At 42.6% G+C, this 12,908-nt stretch overlaps 1 protein-coding gene across 1 annotated transcript in view; it reads left to right on the forward strand.

Annotated features, from left to right (window-relative positions):
- The window catches only part of LOC139464210 (heparan-alpha-glucosaminide N-acetyltransferase-like), a 41,613-nt gene extending 30,179 nt beyond the window's left edge, over positions 1 to 11,434 (forward strand). The window contains exons 6-17 of the mRNA XM_071245733.1: positions 332 to 413; positions 752 to 861; positions 1,050 to 1,157; positions 1,885 to 2,033; positions 2,994 to 3,106; positions 3,763 to 3,884; positions 5,546 to 5,672; positions 6,240 to 6,326; positions 6,945 to 7,019; positions 7,702 to 7,772; positions 8,191 to 8,303; positions 9,318 to 11,434. Coding sequence (XP_071101834.1) covers positions 332 to 413; positions 752 to 861; positions 1,050 to 1,157; positions 1,885 to 2,033; positions 2,994 to 3,106; positions 3,763 to 3,884; positions 5,546 to 5,672; positions 6,240 to 6,326; positions 6,945 to 7,019; positions 7,702 to 7,772; positions 8,191 to 8,303; positions 9,318 to 9,493 — 1,333 coding nt within the window. The 3' untranslated portion in view covers positions 9,494 to 11,434. The remainder of the gene's footprint in view (positions 1 to 331; positions 414 to 751; positions 862 to 1,049; positions 1,158 to 1,884; positions 2,034 to 2,993; positions 3,107 to 3,762; positions 3,885 to 5,545; positions 5,673 to 6,239; positions 6,327 to 6,944; positions 7,020 to 7,701; positions 7,773 to 8,190; positions 8,304 to 9,317) is intronic.
- The last annotated feature ends 1,474 nt before the right edge of the window (positions 11,435 to 12,908 follow it).

Consider the following 12,908-nt stretch of genomic DNA (forward strand, 5'->3'; position numbering starts at 1 on the left):
TTTTGCAGCAATACGTCATAAATGTATGTAAAATCATGACACAGTCATCAGAGATCTGAAATTTTATTTATCTAGACTCCTTTATGCATCTATGTTTCAGCTTTGATAAATTTATGGGACCAGAGTGCAACCAGTTGTCTGGTGCGACAAGGTTTCCATGTCAACATGCACATGGTGCACCTTAAATCAAGTTCCTTGAATCGAGACCTAGATGTAGAGAAATATTGTATTATAGTATTTCCTTCCAACATTCAGAAAGTGTTATTTATTGTGCCCGAGATACGGAAACTCCTGTGGGATTAAAGTTTATTCTGTCCTGCTTACGCTACAGACGCAGTAGATCCGCTCCGTGTTTCGGGAAGAGCGCGGACATCACAGATCCCCGAGAACACTCAGAAGCCAACAATTCCGTGGTAGGTAGTTCAAGCGAGGTGGAATTAATACCTATTCATGAGACGATTGACTTAACCTGAGAAGTGGTTTGGAGACAATAAACTATTTCAGTGTGCTTCAGGTACATATTGAAACATTTAATATATCGCATATCAATGACAAGCATATATGCATTTCGATGCTTACTAACTATTGCAATATTATTTTATCATGTACAATAACTGACAGTGTGTTAATAAGAAAATTAACTTGACAGCATGTGCGCGCGCGCGCGTGTGTGTGTGTGTATCGAACGCTGCTTATCAAATCTCACTGTGTGACATGGAGTGTAATGTGTTGATACAATGTATACGTGCAGAACATGGACCCCCTGAGTAAAGCCAATGGTGATGTAGAAAACGGAGGCCCCACGAAGGTCACCGAACTGAAGAAAAAGAAGAGGCTGCGTTCCCTCGACACATTCAGGGGGTAAGTGTTGGCGTGCTCAACACGGCATATCTCACACTAAATCCTCAATGACTAACGGACAACCAGTTCCCCAAACTAGGCGGAACAACCTTAATGAACGATACAGCGTCAGTCATATGTTAAATGACAATGGTCGATTGTGAAAGCGATTATAACATAATGTTGACACTTTTTTTCCACATCTTCAGCTTGTCCTTGAGCATCATGATCTTCGTGAACTACGGCGGCGGTGGCTACTGGTTCTTTGAGCACCCTCCCTGGAACGGCCTGACCTTGGCTGACCTTGTCTTCCCCTGGTACGTCAGTGGCACGTCAAAATGTCCCTGGGACACAAAATAGTATATTACAGTAGATCCTCCATACATTAATATGGAAAGTTTCGTTTGGAACGTTATCGACCGGTATAGAAGAATGTCTCTGTATAAAACGTATGTACATGTGTAATGCAGATATATGTATCTGTATGTGGGGGACACGTGAAGATCCGGATTAGGTCTTCAGCAATTCCTGTGTATTCTGAAGGACGACTATGCTTGTCGTACATGGCGACTAACTTTTGATGCATGTCATGATATCAATCACTGGATTGTCTGGTCCAGACTCGATTATATGCAGAACGCCGCCAAGTAGCTGGAATATTGCTGAATGCGGCGTTAAATATGTATATACATATGTATTCTCATTGCAGAGTTAAGTCCCATAGGCATTCCAGAAACCTATGATCGTAGGTTCGAATCCCAGATTCTCCCAGATTATGTTTCTAAGTTTGTCAGAACCATACCCATAAGCTTATCCTGTGACGTGTAGGGTTTCAGGGTGATTGTGACGATAATTATATGTTCGCCCTTCAGGTGATCCTGTGACGAGTAGAGTTTCAGAGTGGTAGTGGAGATATTACAAATTTTAGTTCGTTATAACCGTAGTTCGTTACAAGCATATATACAGCAAATGGCGCGGACAAAATAATAGTTCGTTATAGCGTGTTCGTTATAAACGTAGTACACTGTAGTTTGTTGTTTCTAGGTTCATCTTCATTATGGGCACGGCTATGAACTTCTCGTTCCGGAGCATGTACAAGCGCGGCAAGACAAGGTGTCAGATCTTCTGGAAGATTATCAAGAGGTCCTGTATTCTGTTCGGTCTGGGAATCATCCTGGCTACCTCGTGGGGACGTAAGTGTCTTGGGTGGTACTCTGTCGACGGTCTTAACATAGATAATAGCTTAATGTATTCAGTCGTTTCCTGAACATCGTGGGATCTCATGATAAGATGTTTGTTGTTTAACGCTGCACTCAGCAATATTCCAGCAATATGACGGCGGTCTGTACATAATCGAGTGTGGACCAGTCAATCAAGTGATTGACAACATGAGCATCGATCCACGCAATTGGGATACGATGACATGCATCAACCAAGTCAACGAGTCTGACCACCCGATCCCATTAGTTGCCTCTTACGACAAGAATAGTCGCCTTTAACGGCAAGCATGGGTTGCTATCCCGGATCTTCACGGGTCGGAAATAAATAAACAGGCGAGTTACATATTGTCTCTGTTGGTGAGTATATGCCGGATGCCGAGCCCAGTTTAGTGGTATTCCGGATGCCAAGCCCTGTTTAGTGGTATTCCGGATGCCGAGCGCTGTTTCGTGGTATTCCGGATGCCAAGCGCTGTTTAGTGTTATGCCGGATGCCGAGCCCTGTTTCGTGTTATGCCGGATGCCGAGCGCTGTTTAGTGGTATTCCGGACGCCAAGCCCTGTTTAGTGGTATTCCGGATGCCGAGCCCTGTTTAGTGGTATTCCGGATGCCAAGCCCTGTTTAGTGTTATGCCGGATGCCAAGCCCTGTTTAGTGGTATTCCGGATGCCGCAGTGCACTACGCTGGGTGCCATGATAAGTGTATCTGATACGAAGGTGCCAATATTTTAATGTTGAAATTTATGTTTCGTCTTTTTTCCTTGTAATAACTTCCAGATCAATGAAACATTTATCCCTCAGCTTAAGAGCACGCCCGGGTTTGGATTAAAATCCAGCAACCTTTTGCATCTCGTAGGTTGTAATTCTGTTGTTAGAATAGGCTATGCTAGTACTCAGGGTGAGAGCATATAAACATGTGTATCCTCCTGCCGGTCAGCCACGGACCTCACCAAGCTGCGCGTCCCCGGCGTCTTACAGAGATTCGGCGTGACCTACCTAATCATCGCCCTCACGGAGCTCGTCTGTCACCGGAAAGAAGATTCACACGCGGTATGTTAGATGTTGAAATTAATAGTGAAAACAAAGTATGACTACGGGGTTATTTCTTACCTCATCGCTTACATTAACAGGCGTCAGTAGCAATAAACGTATGTCAGAGCATTACATCACAGACAACATGGGGTTTGTTTATTACATATTTAATGCACGCCCCTAGGGTAAATATTCAATGCACGTTCCTAGGGTAAATATTTAATTACGCTCCAAGGGTAAATACGATATGTGACTGGGTATGGCATTGCGACACTGTTAGTATTCAGGCAATAACACCAGAAATGGGCAACACGTGTGTAAGCGAAGATACGCATTTGTCAATGCTCTAAATCGAATTGTGTGTTTTACCAAATAATACATTTGACACAACTGCAATCAATTCCTATATTTGAAGGGATATCACGTGTTGAGGTACGTGTTTTGTAATGCAGTGAATAAGAGCCCGGGTAAGTTGGTTCATTGCCTGTCATCGTACACAGTACAGTTTACATGGGACGTTTCTCATAACATCAACCACTGGTCTCCCTGGTGCGGATTCGAGTTTATAACGGACACTGAGGTAAAGATGGCCAATTGCTTTAACAAGATTTTCTAAATCACGATCTAGCTTAAATCAGAGACTATTAAATCATTTTTGACGAAACTGTTTTCAGGATCGCAAGTGGTCGGCTATCCGTGACATCGCGCTGTACCTCCCTGCGTGGGTCTTCCACCTGTGTCTCCTGGGGGCGTACCTCGGCCTTACCTTCGGTCTGCCAGTACCCGGATGTCCCACGTAAGCCACACACCAAGGCCATGTTCACTCCCCATCTACACAGACAGACAGACAGACATATTATTTATGTTTCACTGAGTGTACAGCATTATTTACAACAAGAATCAGTACGTGCAGCTCCATGGCCCTTTTGTTAATGCACTGGGTGCGTTTTTCCGAACCGTACATGTTTCCCGACTAATGGTTTGCATGTCCTTGATGTGATCACTTTGATCCGGGAAATTTGTCACTGACACTATAACACATTAACACTCTTCATTTTGCACTTCTTGGTCCGCTAATTCTGCTTTTATGGCCATAAATATCCGTATTGCGTTTCATTTTTTTAAGAGTATACAAAGTTGAGATGATAAAATATGAACTGTAATACTTAACATTTCTACACAAGGTACGTGTATAAGTATCAAGTAAGGTTTTGGAGACAATTTTAACAATGTCATCGGTGGAGAATAAAAAGCATAATTTATCTACGTCATTCAGATAATCAAAATCTTCTCTAACATCTGGAACAATTGAGAGAATTGCGGAGATCATCATACACGGGGCACATCTGTATGGTATTTCACGTCTCACATCTTGATCAGTAACAGTTACAGTTTTCTTTGATCAATTCTTTATTCTTAGTCGCTTAGGGACCAAACATCGAACACCATGAGGGGCATAGTTTATGCCATACTAGGATGGGACTTTTGCGGTTGTCCATATTCTCATTTTCGTAGAAAGCCTTTGCTACATTATGTAAAGACAAAGTGGGAAGTATAATGATCTTGGTGTGGTCTTCCTGTGAATATAAGCTCAGTTACATACATGTATACGGTAAATCTAGAAATACTCAGGAGTAAATATCCATTTAAGCGATAATCTAATAGCATGCACACGGTCGTGCAGATCCGGGGTAGAATAGGTCTTCAGCAACCCATGCTTGCCGTAAAAGTCGATTATGCTTGTCGTAAGAGGCGACTAAGGGGATCTGGTGGTCAGGCTCGCTGACTTGGTTGATGCATGTCATCGATCCCAATCGCTTGGATCGATGATCATGATGTCAATCACAAGATTGTCTGGTCTAGACTGGATTATTTACAGACCGCCGTCATATAGCTGGAATATTGCTGAGTGCGGCGTTAAACAACAAACAAAAAACCCACTTATAATCAATATCACCGCCTGGCCCTAGAAATGACATCATGATGTATTTCAATAGTAATAACTGTACAGATATCAATCAAGGGCACTCCATTTAATAGGACGAGTTGGGGAGGGCGAGGGTCTGTGCTTTATCTAGAGGAGAGATAACAGTACTTTAAAATAAAACTGATAGGATGGGCCTGAACCTACATTGTATGAGTACATTCAGTGACCAACTATTGTGTGTACACCTTCAGGATTCATGGTTGTTTCTGAAGCGTTGGTGGTAATACAGACCAGTTCACCGCTCATGTCGGAGAAGTGTCCAGATAACATCACTAGGATGGACCAGGTTATTTCTTGTCCTCGTAGACGTCGTAGATCGTTGCTGAAGCTATCAACCATTGGTTGCCCGATCTCCGTCTATTAACGCTAACATATCTGGAAGTTTGATGTACTTATCCTGCGACAACCATACTAGCTACACACAAATGGAAATCAAACGTGTTTCAACTAACATCAGGTTGTGTTCACAGGGGATACATCGGCCCAGGTGGTTTGAGTGACGGAGGCAAGAACTACAACTGTACTGGTGGGGCCGCCAGGCACATTGATTACGTGTTGCTAGGCAACAACCATATATACCAGTTCCCCACTCCACAGGTACGTCATCTCGTTATTAAGATCATATCAATTAAATACATAACACCAGATTTTTCTTTCAGACCTAAAATGTAAATATTTACATTTCAATCGACCGATTTTGTAGTTTTTGATATTAACGTAAAAATTACAAAACTGTCTCCTAACAAATTCTATAACTATATTTCGTGCAGGGCTTCTTGATAACCTATTTACCCATTGCGTATTTATTCAACCGTTATCATTCACGCTGAGTATTAAGAGTTTTCTTTGGGTATTTAATATATTTTTACACCCTTGGATCCAGACTATTGGACATGTTTAAACCAGTGTGTAAACATGTAGCGTATTGTACGCACGTACGCAACTTATCTGGATCTCGGTTTGTGAAATTTTATCAGCCGTTTTAAGCTCAAGCGCTTATATATCACAAAGGTCTTTTTTCTGGAAAAGTTCCTCTTACCGTTCAAGTAGATGCATGCATCGGTAACCGAACCTTTCTACCATGTCTTTAGATAACACGACATGTCTGTAGAGCCATTGGTTATTATTACATGCAAGCCCTTTATAATATTCATCACGTTTCAGGAATTATATGAGACACAGGTTCCATACGACCCGGAAGGAATTCTAGGGGTTTTGACATCGGTTTTCCTTTGCTTTTTGGGAGTGCAGGTATGTCGGTACTATAATACGTGTGGTTTCAATGTTTCGAGTTTACAATCAGACCCTGGTAATTCTTGAGAAAAACGTGTTTTAGTTAAATGAACAAACTTCTGAAAAATCTTACTCCTAATTAAAAATATTCCCGCATTTCCTGATCGGTAAAATAAACGTCGTTGAGAAAACACCATTGTAAAGAGTAACTTGTCTTGAACAGACCGTAAACATTGTCTATTTAGGATTTAGTCTCGTTGAAGCACAACTATTAAGCCGCGACCACTTACGTATCTGACCCGTGAAGATCCGGGGTGGAATAGCTCTTCAGCAACCCATGCTTGCCGTAAAAGGTGACAATGCTTGTCGTATGGGGCGACTGACCGGATCGGGTGGTCAGGCTCGCTAACTTGGTTGATGCATATCATCGTATCCCAATTGCGTGGATCAATGCTCTTGATGTCAATCACTGGATTGTCTGGTCCAGACTCGATAATTTACAGGCCTACGTCATAAAGCTGGAATATTGCTGAGTGCGGCGTTAAACAACAAACAAACAAAACAAAACTTTAACAGAGCTGGGGTCTGTACAACCGTTAGTGTAACTTGTAGCTAAGTGTGGTCTGACTGTTTCAGGCTGGACGCATCATCATCACGTACCAGTCTCACACCGGCCGTATAGTGAGGTGGCTCATCTGGGGCGTGGTCACGGTAGGAAGGATGTACATGATGTCTGTATTACTGTGGTCAACCTTGTGGTCCCCGGCAACCTTTGATTGTCGTTGGACGGGATTTCGTGGATCGGGTGGTCAGACATGGTGACTTTGATCATTGCGCTGCGTCGTATTCCGATATCTGTCACTGACTTGCCTTGTCCAAATCATACTACCTGAATATTGCTTAGTGTGGCGTTCAGCAAACAAATATATATTACTGTCGTTGTGAGTTGAAATGCTCCTATCGTCAGATTAAATATTTCACTCATGTAGCGACGTGTATGCACGTGTGTGTATGCCTGCTTGTACTCGTCCAGACGTATATAGTGCTATTCCACTGAGATACCATGCCACAGTTTAACATGGATATCCCACTCACTGACTCCGGGCCGGTCAGTCGAGCGCCAGGCAGGGTAATAAAAAGTAGCATCTTTTACCTGTATTTGCCGTGGCGTGTCCACTGGCTATCGCAGTTAGGAAAAAGAGTACTGAACTGATTGTCCTTAATAACAGGTCAGCTAACCCTATTCCTTTAATTACATTTTGAAATATCTTAATTTTACAGGAGGTTAAAACAGCAAAACAAAATCACACTTTGTTGACATGTTTGACCCTATCTTGTCGCGGACAGTGACTGACAAATCATGTCGTACTTGAAAAAACATTTGGCTTTTCAGGGAGCGATTGCTGCATTGCTTTGCAAGGGTAGTCAAAACGACGGCTGGATTCCTATAAATAAAAACCTATGGTAAGTGTAGTATTTGGATATTAATCGGCATACCTTCATACCCCAACTTCATACCAGACAATCTATCCCCTTAATCTATGTTCGTCTACAATAAATAATAACTAATGTCATTGTTTAGCGTAACATCATGTTTTTTTCTTATTGATAAAACCCATTAAGACACTGTTGCTGCATGGTTGAAACGTCGCACCCAGACGAAGTTTGACGTTTCCCATGGGATCAGTCACTGGTTTGTCAGGTCCAGACTCCATTATTTAACAGGCCGCCATCATGTTACTGGATACTGTTTCTTATTGTGGCGTTAAACATGAAACAGAAAGACACAATTATACTGTGTCATGTTCCACGTGGTCTGCACACGAGCATTACATAAAACAATATTGTTTTTATAAGAGCTAACAATGTCATTGTTTTCTAGGTCGGTGTCATTCGTGCTGGTGACGGCCAGTTTCGCCTTCTTCCTGCTGTCCGCCATGTATGTATTCATGGATATCGTGCACTGGTGGGAAGGTGGGCCGTTCGTATATCCAGGTAAATCACATGTTAGCGGACTATGGTTGCAGCGGCGGCTACATGTTTCCGGGTTAGGATGGATCAGCGACTATGCTTGTCGTAAGAGGCGACTAACGGGGTCGGGTGGTCAGGCTTGCTGACTTGGTTGATGCATGTCATCTTATCCCAATTGCGTGGATCGATGTTCGTGATGTCAATCACTGGAATGTCTGGTCCAGACTCGATTATTTACAGACCGCCGTCATATAGCTGGAATATTGCGGCGTTGAACAATAAACAAACAAACAAAACAGGTTGGGTCACCAGCATCCTTTGCTCGTTCTAAGAGGCGATTGATGACTCGGGGGTCAGACTCTGTGCCATCGTACTCCCTGTAGATGGGACGGCGCTAAGACTTGGGCCTCGTTCCACAAAGCGATCATGGCGCTAGGAAATTCGTACCTCTGATACCATAACTTGCGACAGTCGTAATGCTAAGATTGTTTTGTGCAGCGAAGCCCTAGTCCATCTTTTTCTTCTTCCATTGCTTTGGCTTGATCAAGGTTACAACATCCAAGACCTCAATAAAGCTTTCACAAAGTCTTATGGTAGACACGTGGAGGACATTTCTAAATTTGACGCATCAGTGACAAAATTTATGTCCGATGCAATTCCCTATTTTGACTTTTTTTCAGGTGAACAATTGACTTGATTTTGCATGAGTTTGTGACGGGTGCCACCGGTTGGGCACGATACGCTTACCTTTTAGTGAGCACCTGGTATCATTACTATTTGATAGTGATTCATCAACACGTGCTCATGATATAGTCGGAATCGTACAGTCGACTCTGCTTTATGTAGATATTTCGTTTGGATATGGAAAGGGTTTTGTCGCTTCAGTTACTTGGACACCATTATGACAGTATATTAGATACAACTAAGGGGTTTATTTATTAGAAGTCAGTTAGACATTCTGTCAAATTTACATTGAACCCCATGTGGATGCTGTGGCACAATCTGTGTGGTCTGTGATGTACATGACGTCTGCTTCAGGTATGAACTCCATCGTGGTGTACGTGGGTCACGACCTGCTGTGGCGGCTGTTCCCCATCAACTGGGAAATCGAGCACATCCACTGGAAGCTGCTGCTGCAGGACGTGTGGGGCGCCGGCATCTGGTGCTTCATCGCCTACCTCATGTTCCGCAAGAAGTTCTTTGTTGCAATTTAGAGGACTTGTCTTGGAAGAGGCACAATCACAAGAAAAGTGCCTCATCCATGGCGAGAAAGTTGAAGAACATTTGTTCCTGTTAAGTGACATAAGTGTGTTCCACGTTTATTGTTCAACGAGATCTTTATGTCAGTGTAACCCCCGAGGTTTGGGAATATGACGAAACGTAAGAACAGAGACCCTTGGAATAGATAGGTTTCTAAAGCATCCTGTATTACAGGTCACACGACCTTTGGCCAAACAAACAAACAAACATATCACTACATGTTACACGCTGTCAATCACGAGAGACTTATCTGTTAGTTCAAGTCTTGTAACGGCTGGTAGTTATTGGGGGGCTGGGCTGGCAAAGCAAGTCGTTAGGCGTACCAAAAACCCAGGATCGGGGATTCGAATCCCGGTTCGCCATGGTTACATGTTTTCGTTTAGCAGCACCGTATCTCGTAAACTAGCTTTGTAATATAAGAGCGAATCTTGTTTAACATTGCCATATTCGTGCTGATGGGTTTCACTAAAGCGGTGAACGGCGTCCTGCAACATAAAGATGACACGACTTGATATAACAACAACACTGTTCAAACCGGCGTCCAACCGGCCTCACCCACTCACTCACTGGCTGGCTGCGGTGCACGTATTTCTCTTTTCAAGCCCTACCGCTCATTAGGAGTCATTGTCCTGGTTACCAAACAGAATACACATATACAGTACACCCTTCCAAACTTTACATCAGATTATAAGCCAGTTCAACAACGAGTCTTGTTGTGGTACAAAATGTTCCCTCAACCGTGTGACTGAAGCGTCTGTTCAATCGTGGCTGCATGTCTGCCTCGCCGTGCTTCCCTCATCTTCATGACGTCACAACCTCATTGCGTGGTGTGCTAGTTTCGAGGTGAGGGAAAATTGGGGTTAACGTCGCGTCCAAGATTATTGCACTTATATAGCGACGTGCAAGCACGTGTGTGTGTGTGGCTGCTTGTACTAGTCCGGACTGATGCCGTTTTATAGTGCTAGCTCACTGAGATACCATGCCGCAGTTTAACATGAATACCCCACTCAGACACAGCATACTGACTCCGAGCCGACCAGTCCTTGTTTTAGCCCCTTAATGCCGAGCGCCAGGCAGGGTAACAACAAGTACCATCTTTTAACGTCTTCTGGTATGACGCGGCCGGGGATCGGACCCCGGACGCTCTCCCACTAGACCACGGAGGCGGTCATGATAGTCAAACTGCGCGCCAGTAACACAAGTATGGTTAAAAGGATCATCTATAGTATAAACATCGGCTCTGAATATATCCAGTGAAATTTCGTTAACACGTACGGCACCGTTCCCGATGAATCGTCCGGATAAATACATGTCTGGATCAACGAGTCCCGGATACAGACCCCCTTTCATTTTTAACGGTCGTTCCCCCAGGTTGGGTCCGGACTAGCGAGGTTCCAGTGAATACATGCATACCCTGCTTTAAAAAAAACTACTTGATATTATGAACACACAGTCCCAGTCACTTGGAGCTAAGACTTCCTTTTTTGGATATTGGTTTTATCATATTCACAATCACGTTGTATTCGTGTAGTTTAGGAGTGTCGTTATTGAACCCATCTTCGAACATTGCATGAAGTCATGACTCACATCGCCCGGAAGAAAGGCCCATCTTCATGATCGTGGTATGCTTCTGTTCATTTCATTTCACTCTTTTGTTCAAACTAATTTACGACAATACACAAAATATGGAATAATGTTTCGAGGCGAAAATTAAAATTGTAGAGCAGTTGATGTCCAAGAGTAAGTATGTTCTCATCCGAGTGTTTACTGTAAACATTTTCTTTTTATACGCAATGTCTATCTTATGGTTTATTGTAACCAAAAACATAAGGATTTCAACAAACATTGCTTTTGAATATTTTTCATATTTATCCATAGTTTCAATGATGATGTTTCATAGTGTCATATGTATATTGTCATTTTGTGTATAATATTACTAAAACTTCGTCGCATTGTATTTTTTGTGCTTCGTTCATGTGTGAACACTGTAAAATTTGTATTTATATTTAATATATATGATGCTTATTAATTATGTGATGATCAATAAACTCGTATACTGAATGACCGTTTCTGTTGTGAGGGGAATACATTGCCAGTGAGTGAGTGAGGTGGTTTTAACGCTGCTTTGAGCAGTATGTCAGTACCACAACGTGTCAAGCTGACGTGGGAGAAAAAAATCTGCCGTCATGCAGGCCGTGCGCGTTACAGCCTCGATTACTCAGTGTATTACTAATGTAGATTTCCTGATAAACAACCTGGGTCTGGTGTACCTCAGCCTTCGAGTATCCGCTAAGTTAAAGATATTATGGAATGGAGATAGGGGCATCACTTTCGAAATGAAGTTGTGTTGACGAAATGGTCAATCATCATGATAGGTGATATAAAATACTAGCACTGCAGAGCATCAGAATCTGGCCGCAGTTATCAATGTCACTACCACAACACGGAAGCTTGTCTCAAACTCACTCAGCGGGTACGTGGCGTTAATGAGAGGAATTTTATGAACGCTTCTTCAATTATTCTGTTGCCATCAAATGCTTGTCCAATGATGGTTCTTTGTGGAAGATTCTACATCGTAACTCCCAATTGGAGGAAAGAAACCTTATGTGGGCACATCAACTTTATTCAGTCATGAAGGTCAAATCCGTTTCCAAGTTCCACTTTTACTTTCCGACATCCACAATAGACACAGGTCTTCAAAATTTTCTACCGAACAATGCTCATTATGCACCGGCCTTCACAAGCTCTGTCTGAATACAAATTACAGAATATCGTGGAAATATTAGACCCACTAGTTCACAAACCATGTATGTTTCTCACACACACAAACTGCCTGGCAAAAGAAAGAAAACACTTAAAAATTGGATTTGACAAAAAACGATTTCAAACGTTATCAAAACGTTACTAGACTGGAAACAGCCGCCGAAACACTGAAAACTTATGTTTGCTGTTGGTCTGTTATTTAACGCCGAACCAAGCAATATTCCAGCTATATGACGGCGGTCTGTAAATAATCGAGTCTGGACGAGACAATCCAGTGATTAATATCATGAGCATCGAGCCACGCAATTCGGATCGATGACATGTATCAACCTAGTCAGCGAGCCTGATCACCCGATCCTGTTAAGTGCATGGGTTGCTGAAGATCTATTCTACCCCGGGTCTGCAAACCTATGGTTTACACAAACTCGATACCCGTATCAAATATATCACCATCAAATATTCATTTCTTGTTTGTTTCATGTTTAGCCACCATCAAACATAGCTATATACTTTCTTTTGCCCGGCAATCTATTTCCAAGCGTTACATAAATCTTAATTATTTTGATATTTCTACAGGGTTAAAAAGGCTCTCTTATATCACTGCGC

The sequence above is a fragment of the Haliotis cracherodii genome, unplaced genomic scaffold (assembly GCF_022045235.1).
Source record: "Haliotis cracherodii isolate W230 unplaced genomic scaffold, xgHalCrac1.p SCAF_17, whole genome shotgun sequence".
NCBI classification, from domain to species: Eukaryota; Metazoa; Mollusca; class Gastropoda; order Lepetellida; family Haliotidae; genus Haliotis; species Haliotis cracherodii.